The 12850-nt window shown below is 39.7% G+C and overlaps 3 protein-coding genes across 3 annotated transcripts; 1 reads left to right on the top strand and 2 right to left on the bottom strand.

The window, feature by feature from the left end:
- Positions 1–588: 588 nt before the first annotated feature.
- Positions 589–1035, top strand: MELLADRAFT_103918 (uncharacterized protein; the record flags this gene model as incomplete). The annotated part of the gene is made up of 2 exons (XM_007406893.1): positions 589–742; positions 827–1035. The coding sequence occupies 2 exons, from the start codon at positions 589–591 to the stop codon at positions 1033–1035; spliced, it is 363 nt and encodes a 120-aa protein (XP_007406955.1).
- A 2866-nt stretch (positions 1036–3901) lies between these two features.
- Positions 3902–4726, bottom strand: MELLADRAFT_103917 (uncharacterized protein; the record flags this gene model as incomplete). Its single annotated transcript, XM_007406802.1, has 3 exons — positions 3902–3959; positions 4068–4529; positions 4632–4726. 3 exons carry the CDS (start codon positions 4724–4726, stop codon positions 3902–3904), a joined length of 615 nt encoding a protein of 204 aa, XP_007406864.1.
- Positions 4727–6130: 1404 nt separating this feature from the next.
- Positions 6131–6496, bottom strand: MELLADRAFT_103916 (uncharacterized protein; the record flags this gene model as incomplete). Its single annotated transcript, XM_007406801.1, has 1 exon — positions 6131–6496. The coding sequence occupies one exon, from the start codon at positions 6494–6496 to the stop codon at positions 6131–6133; it is 366 nt and encodes a 121-aa protein (XP_007406863.1).
- Between the last annotated feature and the right edge of the window lie 6354 nt (positions 6497–12850).

Below are 12850 nucleotides of genomic sequence, written 5' to 3'. Positions count from 1 at the left end.
TGTGGCTCTTTTCAGCTTGTACATTCCTTGTTATGAGAGTTCAAATCACCCTCACTATGGGCGATCCATCACCATTGCATTCAAGGCTAGAGCATTCTTCAGCTCTAGGAAGGTTATATGTACTGATAACCACTATGTTGTACCTTGTTGTTTTCTCGGACGCCATCAAGAAATGTCCCTCGGATTCTTATATCGGTAAGTTTAAAAAGCCGAGTGACACGTCTGAATCGTTATCGGTCGTCACCCGCGAGTGATTTACATGCGTGCCGTTGGTTTTCATGACCGCTCTTTACCACGAGCTCTGATTGATCTAAATTATTATTCGATCACGTACGTCATCAGCTGCCCTGTTGACTATAAAACATGGACCCACCATCGATCGAGCCATAAAAACCAAACCATCCATATCTATCCTCATCCACACCATTAAAATCAGTTCAATCATCATTTAGAACTTCAGAATTATATTCTTAGCTTCCTGATCAGCCTCTGCATCTCATACCAGTCACAATCGCCATATTTCATATTTGATTCATCTTTTGTTTGTGATTCCACCTCATCGTCAATTTCATTGCACTTAGTGTCAACATGGGTCGAAAAAGAAATACTGGATGGTTCTATACTGGCCCTAGTCCGTCACCACTTGATAGCCAAAGATTGTGTAATCTCCCAGGATATGTTGAAGTTAGTCCTGTTATCACTGAGTGTTCCAAGGCTCGATCGGGTTTAAACGAGCTCATATGTTAGCCCTTGTTTCACTGATTTTGATCATGCTGTACTGAACTGGCAACTAAACTGATTGATACTTTGATCTCATGTGGTTTAGTGGATAAAACCAAAGGCTCACTCAAGAAATGGCCATGGACTAACTGTGTGACAAAACTTGAGAAAAAGGGCTACGAACTTCGACTCAAACCAGGTTCGACTACACCATTCGATCTGATTACCTCACCTAGCTCACACCTTCGTGACGGCGAAGCTAAGAAAATCAACAATGACCTTGAATTGGAATTGATTGAAGTTGTGGAGATATGAATAGGCACTTGCGATGATTAGCTGAATTTAGTTTACAGTAGCTTGATATTCTTCTTCACGCTACTTCTCGCTATCGTATTTTATCTTCTCAAAAAAAAGTTCATATGAAACTTCAAATTTTCGCATTTCGTTTAGCTCAAGTGCTTCATTACCTTGTTGCCAATTCGCTACATCACGCTACTCCTCGCTATACATTTGATCTCCACCAAAAAAAGTTCATATGAATCTGCAAATTTTCGAATTTCTTTTAGCTCAAGTGTTCCATTAGCCTATAGCTACATGAGTGTTTCCTCATTTTCTACCTAAAGCTTCTCGTTTTGTCTTCATCTTTGTTTCCGCAACACAATCCTGGTCTACTTACACATTGTCAATCACCAAGTTATAAATGTGGTGACTACTTGTGACTTTTCCGGGACATCTGAGATGCCAAGGATGATGAAAATCTCCTGTCGCGATTTTTCGAGCTCCTGCTATATTCCTAAGACGTTATAAACCTTCGTTTATTTGCAGAAAGACTGACATGTGAAGCGGTAAAATTTTAACAGACCAGACGTGAAGGAAATCTGAGCTTGGACGAGCAAGCTGCCAAGGGTGAGACTGAGTTCGCTTCCCCTTCTGGAGGAGCAACTCCGGTTAGTCGAAGACCGCTTAACGCTTTGACGAGAAAAAAATTACAAGAGGATGCGAGTCTCTCCACAAGTTCGTTTCCGATATTTCACAAACTATTCGTAGTCATCTATCGATGTAACCTAGAAACACTACAACAATTTGATGTCAACGATGATCATAACACCCACAAGCTTGCGCCGAACCAGATACTTTGATCGAGGCCACCTTCTCCTCACCTTTGAGTATATATAGACCACGGTGAATCAGGTCATAATCCACACTCAGAGTCAAAGTACTCTTTTACATTACGACTTTCCATCTATCTTCTCTTTATCCCGTCACACTCACAACTACCAGGTTTCATTTTTGATCCCTACTCCGTTCACAATCTTTTTTCCTCACTAATTCCATTCCACACACTTGAAGTTTCATGACACATCGCCGCAATCGCCGAAAAAGACCGAAGCAATGGTTGTGTTCAGATTATATTGACTCTGATATGGAACCTGAACAAGTCCGAGCTATCATGAAGAACCGTCGGAAACAAGGCAAGTACTTGGTCAACTAACTTTGTATTTACAATCAGCTGACTTGATGTCGAAACCCTGGTTTCTGTCGAAAATGTGTAGCCAAACTTAAACGCGCCTCTACTGCTACCAACGAGTCCTCTAGAGCTAGACTGGGTTTGAATCAGCTTATCTGTAAGTCATTTTCTCACTTATCCTGATAATAACTTGTTTGAGCAAGAACTGATTCTTCAAATCTCTTGTCATTTTAGTGAACGAAACAAACGGCTTAATGAAGCAATGGCCATGGACAAACTGTGTGATGAAACTTGTGAAAAAAGGTTATCAACTCAAGCTTAAACCAGGTTCAACCACATCATGGGATTTGATCACCTCACCGAGTTCACACATCCCGGAAATTGAAGCTAGAAAGATCAATAACAATCTTGCATTAAAGTTGATTGAAATTGTAATGATATAACTAGGTGAACACCTTTCTTGAACACTATCATATTTCATCACAAGCAAGATTGATCCTTTGACTCTATTTTTCAAGTATTCTATTATCATTATTCCTGAATGTGCTTCTCTTTTTTTGGTCTATAGGGGCTTGTCTTTTCCTTTAATTCTGTTTCTTTTCCGCAACGCAATCCTGTTATATTCTCACACATGAAAGTTCCATGGTAACTCGCGTTGAATTTTCTGCGTAAGATATCCAATTTACAAACTTGAAATCTCATTTTATTGCCCTATCTGTAATCAACGGAAGATCCAGTGAGAAAGATTGAGAATGCTCAGTCATGTGGTGAAGAAGGATACGCGCGAGCCCTCCTTGAGCAATAGTATACGGCACTGTTAGAAAGTGTGAGCTGGTCATGAGCGCTTCATGCAACTCTGGAATGCTTTGGGATTACCATAAGATCGTTCAGCGCAGACTCAGAGGGGGCCTTCTCGAATCTCAACTGATGACGAAAGGGCGCCGCACGCCTCGCCTCCCGGGCCCCAAGCGGCGGAAGCGAAGCCAGGGCCGCTCATGCCCGGTTGTGCGGACTCACCCGTGCCCCGGTCCGTTCATCAACTTCCGTTTCACAGTCAGTGGCCTCGGCCCTGCCATCCTGTGAAGCAAGGCGTAAAGCTATCGAGGCTTCTGCCTAATCAGCCAAGCAGGTCTTGCGTGGGGCTCTTGAAGGAGAGGCAAATGGAAAATCAGCAACAAAATTGATTCATTTGGAACTCAAGATCATGATGCTTTTCAGTATTCTTTGTGAGTCTATTTATACAAAGGAAACATTTTGTGGACCCCTCTATGCATTCTATGTCAAGTGTGTAGTTGGTACGGGGATTTAAGGCTCATTGACAAAAAGTAGAAGATTCTCTTTGAGATTGGTGCAAAATGGGAGAAATCAATTCAACCAAGGCTCAGAGGCACACTTTTGTATCGAGTAAATCTAGTTTTACAATCCAGCATTACTCATTGTTTGAATTGGCCAAGTAGGTAATGGACATAGACATTCCTGAAAGAGGACTACGGAAGGAGAATACATAGGTATTCAAGCAGTTGGTACATGTAATAGGACTTATATTGGATAAAGTTAACATGAAGGAGTTCTTCTATTGGACGAGGAAATAGAGGGTAGAGATCAAAAAGGACTTGAATAAAAATTGAGAGTTTTATGTCTTTTTATGATTCATCTGTTATACAAGGAGAAAGTTGAAGAAATCCTCTTCATATCATGTCATAATCAAATTCATCAAGATTTTGATCGCATTCGATTCCAATATTTTTTCGCGCCGGTAAGTGAGGAGGACCTGTTGAAAGAAACAAAAAAACGAAGATGATCGAAGAGTGTAAGTTGTAATTTTATGAGGCAAGATAATGAGGGACGAGCAAGAATTTAAGGATTAAAAGATACATACCCTGAAATCTTGGATTGAGCAGATTTAGCTTTTCGAGCAGCCAATTCGTTCAAGTATTCATGAAACTCCAACAAGTCGCTATTTGTTAAAACATTGATTTGCCGATTCTTCAGTTTGGCAATATCTTCTCCAAGTGTTATTCTAACACCTTCTGGACATGTGTAACCTTTATCTAATTCCGACTGTGACTTGGGTAAGAATGCCCATCGGCTTGAAGATAACCAGATTGCAGGATTCTTGCATTCAGTGTAAGGGGTTCGAATCAAGGTACCAGTTGCAGCTTCCGAGACTCGACTGGAAGTACCTTTTGGAACATGTTTGCGGGGTATATCTGGAAGCATCAGGGTTGATATCCGTCTGTTCTTTAAAGTTCTTCCTTCCTTTTCTGCTGAATGAACATCTGCAACCTTGGTTGATGGTGATAAGAACTTGAGTTTGCGCTGGAAACAAGGGGTGGGAGGACTTTGAAGAGATAAGAAGAGTGATTGGAAAAAGTAAGTGAAATGAAATGATCCTGTACTTCTATCGAGAGAGAATTGAGAGATAGGAAGAAAGATTACATACCCGATAAATTTCTTGATATCCTTTTCATCCCCAGGAATTGGATCGATCTTTGTATCATTTAAGTCATCAGACTTCATGAGACCATCAGAATTCATCTCGAAGATCTGTTGGATGTAAACTCAGGGAGATGAGAGGTGTGATCAATGGACTGTTGGATTTGATGTTGTAAAGTGTGGAACAGCGTCGGAAACTTTGGTTGGTTTGTGGAAAGAAAGACAAAATGGGATGAGTTGGTTGGTGTTAAATATTATGAAAGATGCTGATGACGGATTTTTGTGTACAGGCTTCAACACCTCAGCATCACTCTTGCATTTTTTTGATGTGTAATATCATTTCTTCAGCATTATTTCTATCAAAGGCGCGCTGAGCGACACTCCTCCCCGATTCTTTGCGCTGAAGAATCGCATCGCATGCAGCATAAACAAAATTTGTGCATATCTGTGCACATTTACTATACCGCAGTACGATGTTCGAAAATTGCATGTCGTCCCTTGACAATCAACTCCATGAAGTGGGTATGTAGTGATTCTAACGTGATTTTCCAAAGGTTTCAAACACTTATAAATATATCGAGACTTTCCTCAAGAGCTGTCCTGTGGTGTCAGTGTCAGTGCTGAAATGTTATCATTTTGAACACGAAATGTAAAATTTCATCTTTGATTGACAACATGTTGGTATTAGATCAAAGTTGCTTTCTCCATCATGCATCAATAACTGAAACAAATGCACGAGATCAAGACTTGAAAGTGTCTTAGAGCTCAATGAAAAGGTCGGAGCTCACAGTAAAGGCTAGAGATAGACTTACGGAAGAGAATATGTGGCAGCGTCTTTCAGCTTGATTCATCTTGATACTCTCCATAACAAAGTTATCTGATATTCTATATCTGTATACATTCTACTTTATGTCTTGTCAAGAGCCAGCCATAATCATTGATTCGGGAATTCTTGTAACTCCATCACAAAACTCGGAGCCGGTAAGAAGAACCTTGGTAGAAGGTAAGGTATGTCTAAATTGGGAACAGGCTCTGACACTAACCGTATTCTTAACTTTGGCCGGACCCCCCAGCTTCAAGGTAGGTCTTAAATTTTCATCGGTGGTATATAATGATTAGGTCATTCATGAAGGATTGTCAAAGGAATTGTAAGACTGCTACAGTCAAATGTCAAAGAGGGTCAGGCGTGATACATATACACTTTTATATCAAGTGAACCAGGTTTCATTGTTACGATTTAAATTCATTCCCAATTCTAATTCATATACATAGTCATATCAACAGTTCAACAATCATATTTCCGGAAGATGATGATAAGAAGAGAACAGATGGTAATGATCAAGCAGTAGATAGAAGTCAAATGACCCAAAATGAATGAAATTCAACACAATATTCTGAATTGGAAGCGTTCATAAAATATAACAAAGATACATGGAACAGGTTCAGCTAAGATAACATATGGCCATAGATCAGTCATCACCAATATAATTATAAAATTCAGTAAAGTCAATCATTTTTTTCCATAATAAATTCAACTAATTCATCAGATCCAGATTTTTGAACTACCCATTTGATGATAAATTCACAAGCTTCAAATAGTTCTACATCTGTCAATAATTCATCCTTTTCCTTCTTCATATCAGTTACATCTTCCTCTAGCCTGAGTTTAACAGATTCTGGACAAATGTAATCATCTTCCAATGGAGCTGGTGAAGTTGGTAAAAATAGCCACCTATTTGCTAATAAATAAGAAGCAGGGGTGGTGAAATTTTTGTAAGGTGTATGGTGTAATGTACCCTGTGAAGAATCTGGAGCTTGAGTCAAAGTACCATTGAGGAAATTTGAATTAGCCAAAAATGAGGGTCCAAACATGTTGGTTTTCTAACTTCCGTCCTTTCTGTTCTGATAATCTAATGTCTGTAACTTTCGTCGATGGGCACAAGAATTGGACTTTGGGTCTGGGAGGTTGAGATGGCTGAGGAATACTAATTAACAGAAGATGATGATTGAAATGAGGATTGCTTATGTCAAGTAAAGATTGAGATGTAAGAAAAAGAATACATACAAGGCTTTATTTTCATCAGATTTGTCAACATCCTCTATGTCATTGGAAGTTGAATGGATATTGGGATGGTTTGTATCATCAGATTTCATAGTATTATCAGAGTTCATGACAAAGACTTGTTAGATGTAAACTTAGGGAGATGAGAGGCTTGATAGACTGTTAGTTTTGATTGAGTAAAGTGGTGAAGAGTAAAGAAAAAGTTGGTTGGTTGTTGTAAGAACTCAGAACGTGTGATGGATTGGTAGGTGTTATAAATTGTAGGAGAAGCTGATTGTGGATTATCAAGTGCAGGAGACACATTAACCTCAGCACCTCAGCACCACTGTTGGTATTCTTGAGATGAGAATTGTAATGACATTTCTTCAGCATGATTTCTAGTACAGTTGTCAAGCAAGAATTCTTGCCTTTTTTGTGTGTCAGACCTCCAAAACAGAATCTGGAAAATGTATGCATTTTGAAAAATCAAATGAAGACTTTCTTCAAGACCTATCATGTCATACACAAACCGGCAAGTAACACATTCTTTGTGTTGAAGAATCTCATGCAAAATTACAGAACTGTGGTGGAACTGCATGCATACATCTTGTGCATTTGGGATCCATATGTATTCATTGACTTCATACAGGGCCGCCGTAGTAGCCATAGTGCAAGCTATGAAGTATTTAGAGTAGGTACATAGGCTCTTGATATTTCCTAGAAGTATGCTCATCATTTACAATCAAAATTTTGTCTTTAGAATCAGGCCCCACCCCGCTTAACCAATACCTGCAACAAGTTGGACATCATCCACCTGGGAACTGCAATAAATATTGATGTCTGGAAACCTTGGTACATTTCTTGCTTCATTGCAAAAACTCATATAGGCAAGCAAACAGAACACACACTGTGAACATCATTCAACTTCCCCAAGTTGGAAGAGTAAAATGAATAATAGTACAGTTTGTCATAAAAGGATCCAATACTGCACAACTGAGCCATAAAACCCACACTACATATGTGCAGCAAGCTAAGTAAACAGTTGTCTATCATGTACATACAGGTCTGCTCAGGTTTTTGCCCATCAGAATAAATAAAGCACATGTTATACCACATGTAACTTTTTTGACTTTGAAAAAATTGTCCCAAAAATTCACTACATATTTATAATTATGTAGCTGCTCAGGCAATATTGTTGAAGTTATTTCTTAGTCACAGAAAGGGTGTTACATGCAGTTGAGTTGATGAGATTACACCAAAACACTGAGTCAGTGTATGTAGTCAATCTTCTAAATGCTTTTGTCAATCTGAAACAAGTTACAACATGTATTACATATGAATAATTTATCCTGATGAGCAGATAACTGAGAATAACTGTATGTACATGATAACCACCAATTCACTTAGCCTGGTACACATATGTAGTGTGGTTGTTATGGCTCAGGTTTGGAGTGATTTTATGACAAATAATACTCCCAATCATTTTTTCCTGCCCACTTGGGGAAGTTGAATAATGTTTGCAGTGACAGAGGTGGGTAAATGCTCTGTCAATCCATTGAATGATCTTTCATTTGCATCTCAAATTGTGGTCCGTATCTACACTGGTGATAGTTGGTCTCAACATCTTCTCAAGTGGGAGAATCATCCTGTGTTCAAAATAAGGTGCCATCATCTGGAAAATAAACCTTCTTTTGGTGTTTTGGATGTATACACACAATTTTATGCTCTTCCATCCCTCTTACATGTGACTTTCAACACAAACTTAGCAAAATGGCCATATTACAATTTGTTAAAACTGTTCTCAAAGCCCTGCAGTGGGCTTAAAGGTTATTGTCAGGTTGGCCTCTTACTATAGTGTGAAATGCTACAAGCAAATGTTGCATTTTGTAAAAAGAAATGTCTATCTGGTGTAGAACTTCTAACTGTTGCGATCAACTAGAGCGCACAAGATAGATTTTGGAAAGGGTGAACAAGCATTTCATACAAAAGAAACAAAATAGTGAGTGATAGATAAAGCTTACCTAGAGCGCATGAGATAGATTTTGGACAGGGTGAAGAAAGAGAACCATTTCCTCTCGTGGCTCTAGGAGGCTTATATATCCACATAGTACAAGCATTCATACGTAACAAGTACAGTCAAGCTAGATTAGCTTGGCCGGTCGAGATTTTTTATTTTTATTTTTACTTGTATACAGGTAAAAATATAAGCATAGCCTTCAAACGCGGCAGGGTGTTTAACCTGCCGTGTCAGTCTTCCAGTCATTCACCCACCACCACATCCTTCCTCATATTGTTCTCAATCACTTTCGCATACTCTGTCCATTTGCTTCTGCAATGGGGTTTGTCTTGTACAGTCCCCAAGTCAAAATCATCGCGCTGACCAAATTTCGATCTGGACAATCCGTCAAATCAATCAACATCGAGCTCTTCACCACGATATCAGACAAATCATTCCATCGATGGAACGCTTTATTCAACCATACTCATGCTGTTGTCCGCAATCCTGCAACCTACAAACAACAAGGCCGTGCAACACTTTATTCTGTCGAGGATCGAGTGTTCATGCTTGAACTCATTGATAACAAACCAACCCTTTTCATCAACAAGATTCAAGCCGCCATGTACAACCACACCGATTGCCTGGCTTGTTGAAAAACCATTGCCAATGACCTCAAGGAATGCCTTTTCCTCACTGTTCATAAAGCCCCAAAAGTCGATCCCAACCAGTCACCTGTTTTACAAGCGAGATACTCTGGTAATATTGCCCATATCCCACCCCAGTATTTAGTGTTTTTAGGTCAGTCCTCCTTCTTTTCTTTCTATTGGAAGACATGATACTGATGTGTATTGTTGCTCTTCATGTTTACTAAGATGACACTGGTTTAAAATTGCCAGATGTGCAATGTGATCATGTTTGGTCCAAAAAAGGCCAACGACCTAAGGCTTTAAAACGGACGAGACACGGGATTCATTACAGCGTACAGCGTTCTAGCTGCTATCTGCGAGATGGGTCTCTTGGCAGTTAATGCAAAGGTCAACGCTTATCGTTGACACAAATTTGAAGCGTTTTTGAAGCATATTTTAGTAAGTTATTTCTATTTCCTTTGTATCTGTCTGTCGTTTCTATTTCTTTTGAATCTGCCTGATATCAAGGAGCTGACAATAAGTTTGTTCCAGCTGCCTGTCATGCAGCCATACCCAAATCAAAACTCGGTTTTAGTAATGGATAATGCTCCTATTCATCACCGTGGGGTGATTGCGGAAATGTGCGAGGAAGCGGGAGTTATTTTAGTATATCTACCACCATGCACACCCGAGTTCAACCCAATTGAGCGAACCTTTGATGTTTTCAAGGATTCTCTTCGCCGAAATGGCCTTCTTGGTCAGGCTGTTGATAAGTTGAGGTGCCTTAGGATGGTTCTGTCTAATGTATGCACACCAAATTTCATTATGAGCTTATACAAAACCTGCGGTTACAGACCACATGATGAATGAGAAGTTGTAAAATAGTTTCATTATAAAGTTGTTTCATGAGAAGACAGTGTTGTTAAAAGATTGTAATCAACATGGTTTTTGTCTCAACAATAGTCAAAGCAATGAAGTTTTTTCATAGCAATTTCTTGTGTATTGTGAGATTCCTTGATGTTTCAAGAATATTTCACAAGTTTCTTTTTTCTTGCTTTGAGTGGAAAGTAACAATAAAATCTTGCTACAAAGAAATCTCACTTCAGAGTTGGGACTTGTCTGTGAAGCATCAAGGGATTCACTGAATAAAATTTTCATTACAGACAGTCTCAAACATCAAACACAACACATCTCAAACTACAAACAGATGTTTATTAATAAGAATATTCTTGAGTATAATACTGTAGCTACATCATGGTAACACTGGTTTACAGGGTAGTCAATACATTTTTTTGATGATACAAGAGATGAGGCTATTGATATGCTCTAGCTGCTCTAGCTCTTCTCTTGATATCCTTTTGATAAGCGGCAACTTTGTCATGGAGGCGGATACGAGTACCAAACGGAAAACCCAATACCTCCATTTTTGCAACAGTGAGCTCGGTGGATTCAAACATTTCAAAGTCACTGATGTAGTACTTTGTAAGTAGGCCTTGAGTGGTTTGATTGTCTGGACTAATTGTGCAAAACTTGAGGTAATCTTCGAAGCCTTTGGGTGGTATTGGTGCCGGAGAATTTGATTCGCTTCGAGGTACTGGGCCCTGGTTGTTGTTATTGAACGAGAACAACCCGTTGCCGAGTGAGACCATGGAGTTTTGTGATGTTGAGGGCGTAGTATTAGAACGAGATGGTGCTGAATTCTTTCGAGGCTTTGGATTCACAGGTTTGATTTCAACCCATTTGAACTCAATACATTGAGGTGGGATGATTGGTGTAGCTCCAAAACGGTTATGAACCTGAGTCAAGACAATCCAAACGGAGTTGAGCTGTATGATTTTGTGAAATCAACATGTAAAGATAGAAAAAACTTACAATATCGCTTGCCCACGTCTCACACAAAGAATGGGACAAGTAAATTGCCTTGGTATCATTGTCTGATTTGATGATACCCATGCGCTCCCTGCCACCAATGTTGGTATGACCGTACTTGATCATAAGCTGCGTGTGTTCTTCCTGAATAGCGGCTGAAACTCCAATGGCCTACTCAAATGAAGAAACGAGGAACCATCAGAGAAAGCCAAATAGAGAAATATTAAAGAAAAAACGGATTGTTGAAGACTCACCAACATCTCTACTACACCGTGTTGAGCAGCATTCAACGCTTCTGGATGGCTGTGGGCCAATGATTGGTCAAACTCCGCGTCCTATTCATGATCAAATCAATATCAACATCAAATTGAGATCATGGAGAGAAGATGAATGAAATGAAATGCTCACTCTCGATTGTGTTTTGGTTTGGTTTTTTGGATTTGCCATCAAAAGATTAAATCCTGCCTCCTTGCCTTCTTTTTTGAGGAGCATAGCCTTGAATTCATCAAACATGTCTTCATCTGGAATCACCGGAAATGCTGTTTTACCAAACTTTCCACCTTGAAATACATACCCCTTGAAAGCCATTTGACCGTTCTCGTCAGCTACTTTGAGTAGGTCTCCACATGGCTTCTTGTGTTCACTGCAAGTGTCGTACAGAGACTGCTTTAAATTGTCAAGGGAAAACCCATGGATGAAAAGCAGCTCTTCTAAAGAGTTCTTGGTTGCATAGGCCAAGTAGGAAGTCTGAACTCCAGCTCGTTTTTCGGCATCGGAAAGATGTTTTGGGATATATACGTGGAAATCTACTAGGGCTTGGATTGGTTTGGGCTTAGCCTTCACAGCTTCAGAAGCTGCCCGAAGCAAGGATGATGTTAAGGTTTGAAACAAAGTCAATTTTGGTTCTTTGATTGAGCTGTGAGAGAAAAGAAAGAAAGAAACAAAATAATACCTTTAGGAGTTGTTTGATTTCCAAGAGTTCCAAGCATTGGATCCATAAGACTCGAATCAATGGCAAGACGTTCCTCAGTGGGTGGAAGGCTTGATTCCAAATCCAAAGTGGGTGGTGGAAAAGTCATTGGGACTTTTGTTGGTAAGTTTGAGTGGATGACCTCGATTTCTGGGTCTACAGTCAATTAGGAGTCAGTTTGATACTTGAAAGAAGGGTTTGATAGAACAAAGAACTTACCAGAAACAATATTGGGATTGTGTTTGCATGGGAACTCCTGAAATCCTGGAGGTTGATTCAAGTCAAGATGAATCAATTCCAAATCACGGTAGTAGTGTGGTCCATTAAACTTCACTTCTTCGAAGTGATGACCTGGTCTTGAAAAAGGAATTCATTGGTCATCGGTCATCAGTTGCTTGTGATTTGGATTGGATCAAAATAAAAAGACTCACTTTGGGACAAGAGATGGGGTGCCGCCCCTGCCACAATTAGGGCTAAGTCCTTCGGGTGGCGCCTGTCTCACTTGATTCTCAGCACTATGTAAACAAACGAACATCAGTAAACTGTGTTGAAGATGAAAGATCTGAAACTTACGTGATTCTGGCTTCCTTGGCGAGACGGATCTGATTGCGCTTTGAAGGTGCTTTTGGCATCCTGGGTAAAGATTTGAAGGGATTGAGTTGAAAAAAGTGGGGTCTGGTTGATCAGACTGATTGATCGATGTTTGGTCAAGTCGATAGGT

Source organism: Melampsora larici-populina (genome assembly GCF_000204055.1).
Source record: "Melampsora larici-populina 98AG31 unplaced genomic scaffold MELLAscaffold_7, whole genome shotgun sequence".
NCBI lineage: Eukaryota > Fungi > Basidiomycota > Pucciniomycetes > Pucciniales > Melampsoraceae > Melampsora > Melampsora laricis-populina.
The sequence above is the reverse complement of the archived record's forward strand: the minus strand, read 5'-3'. Positions and strand labels throughout refer to the sequence as shown.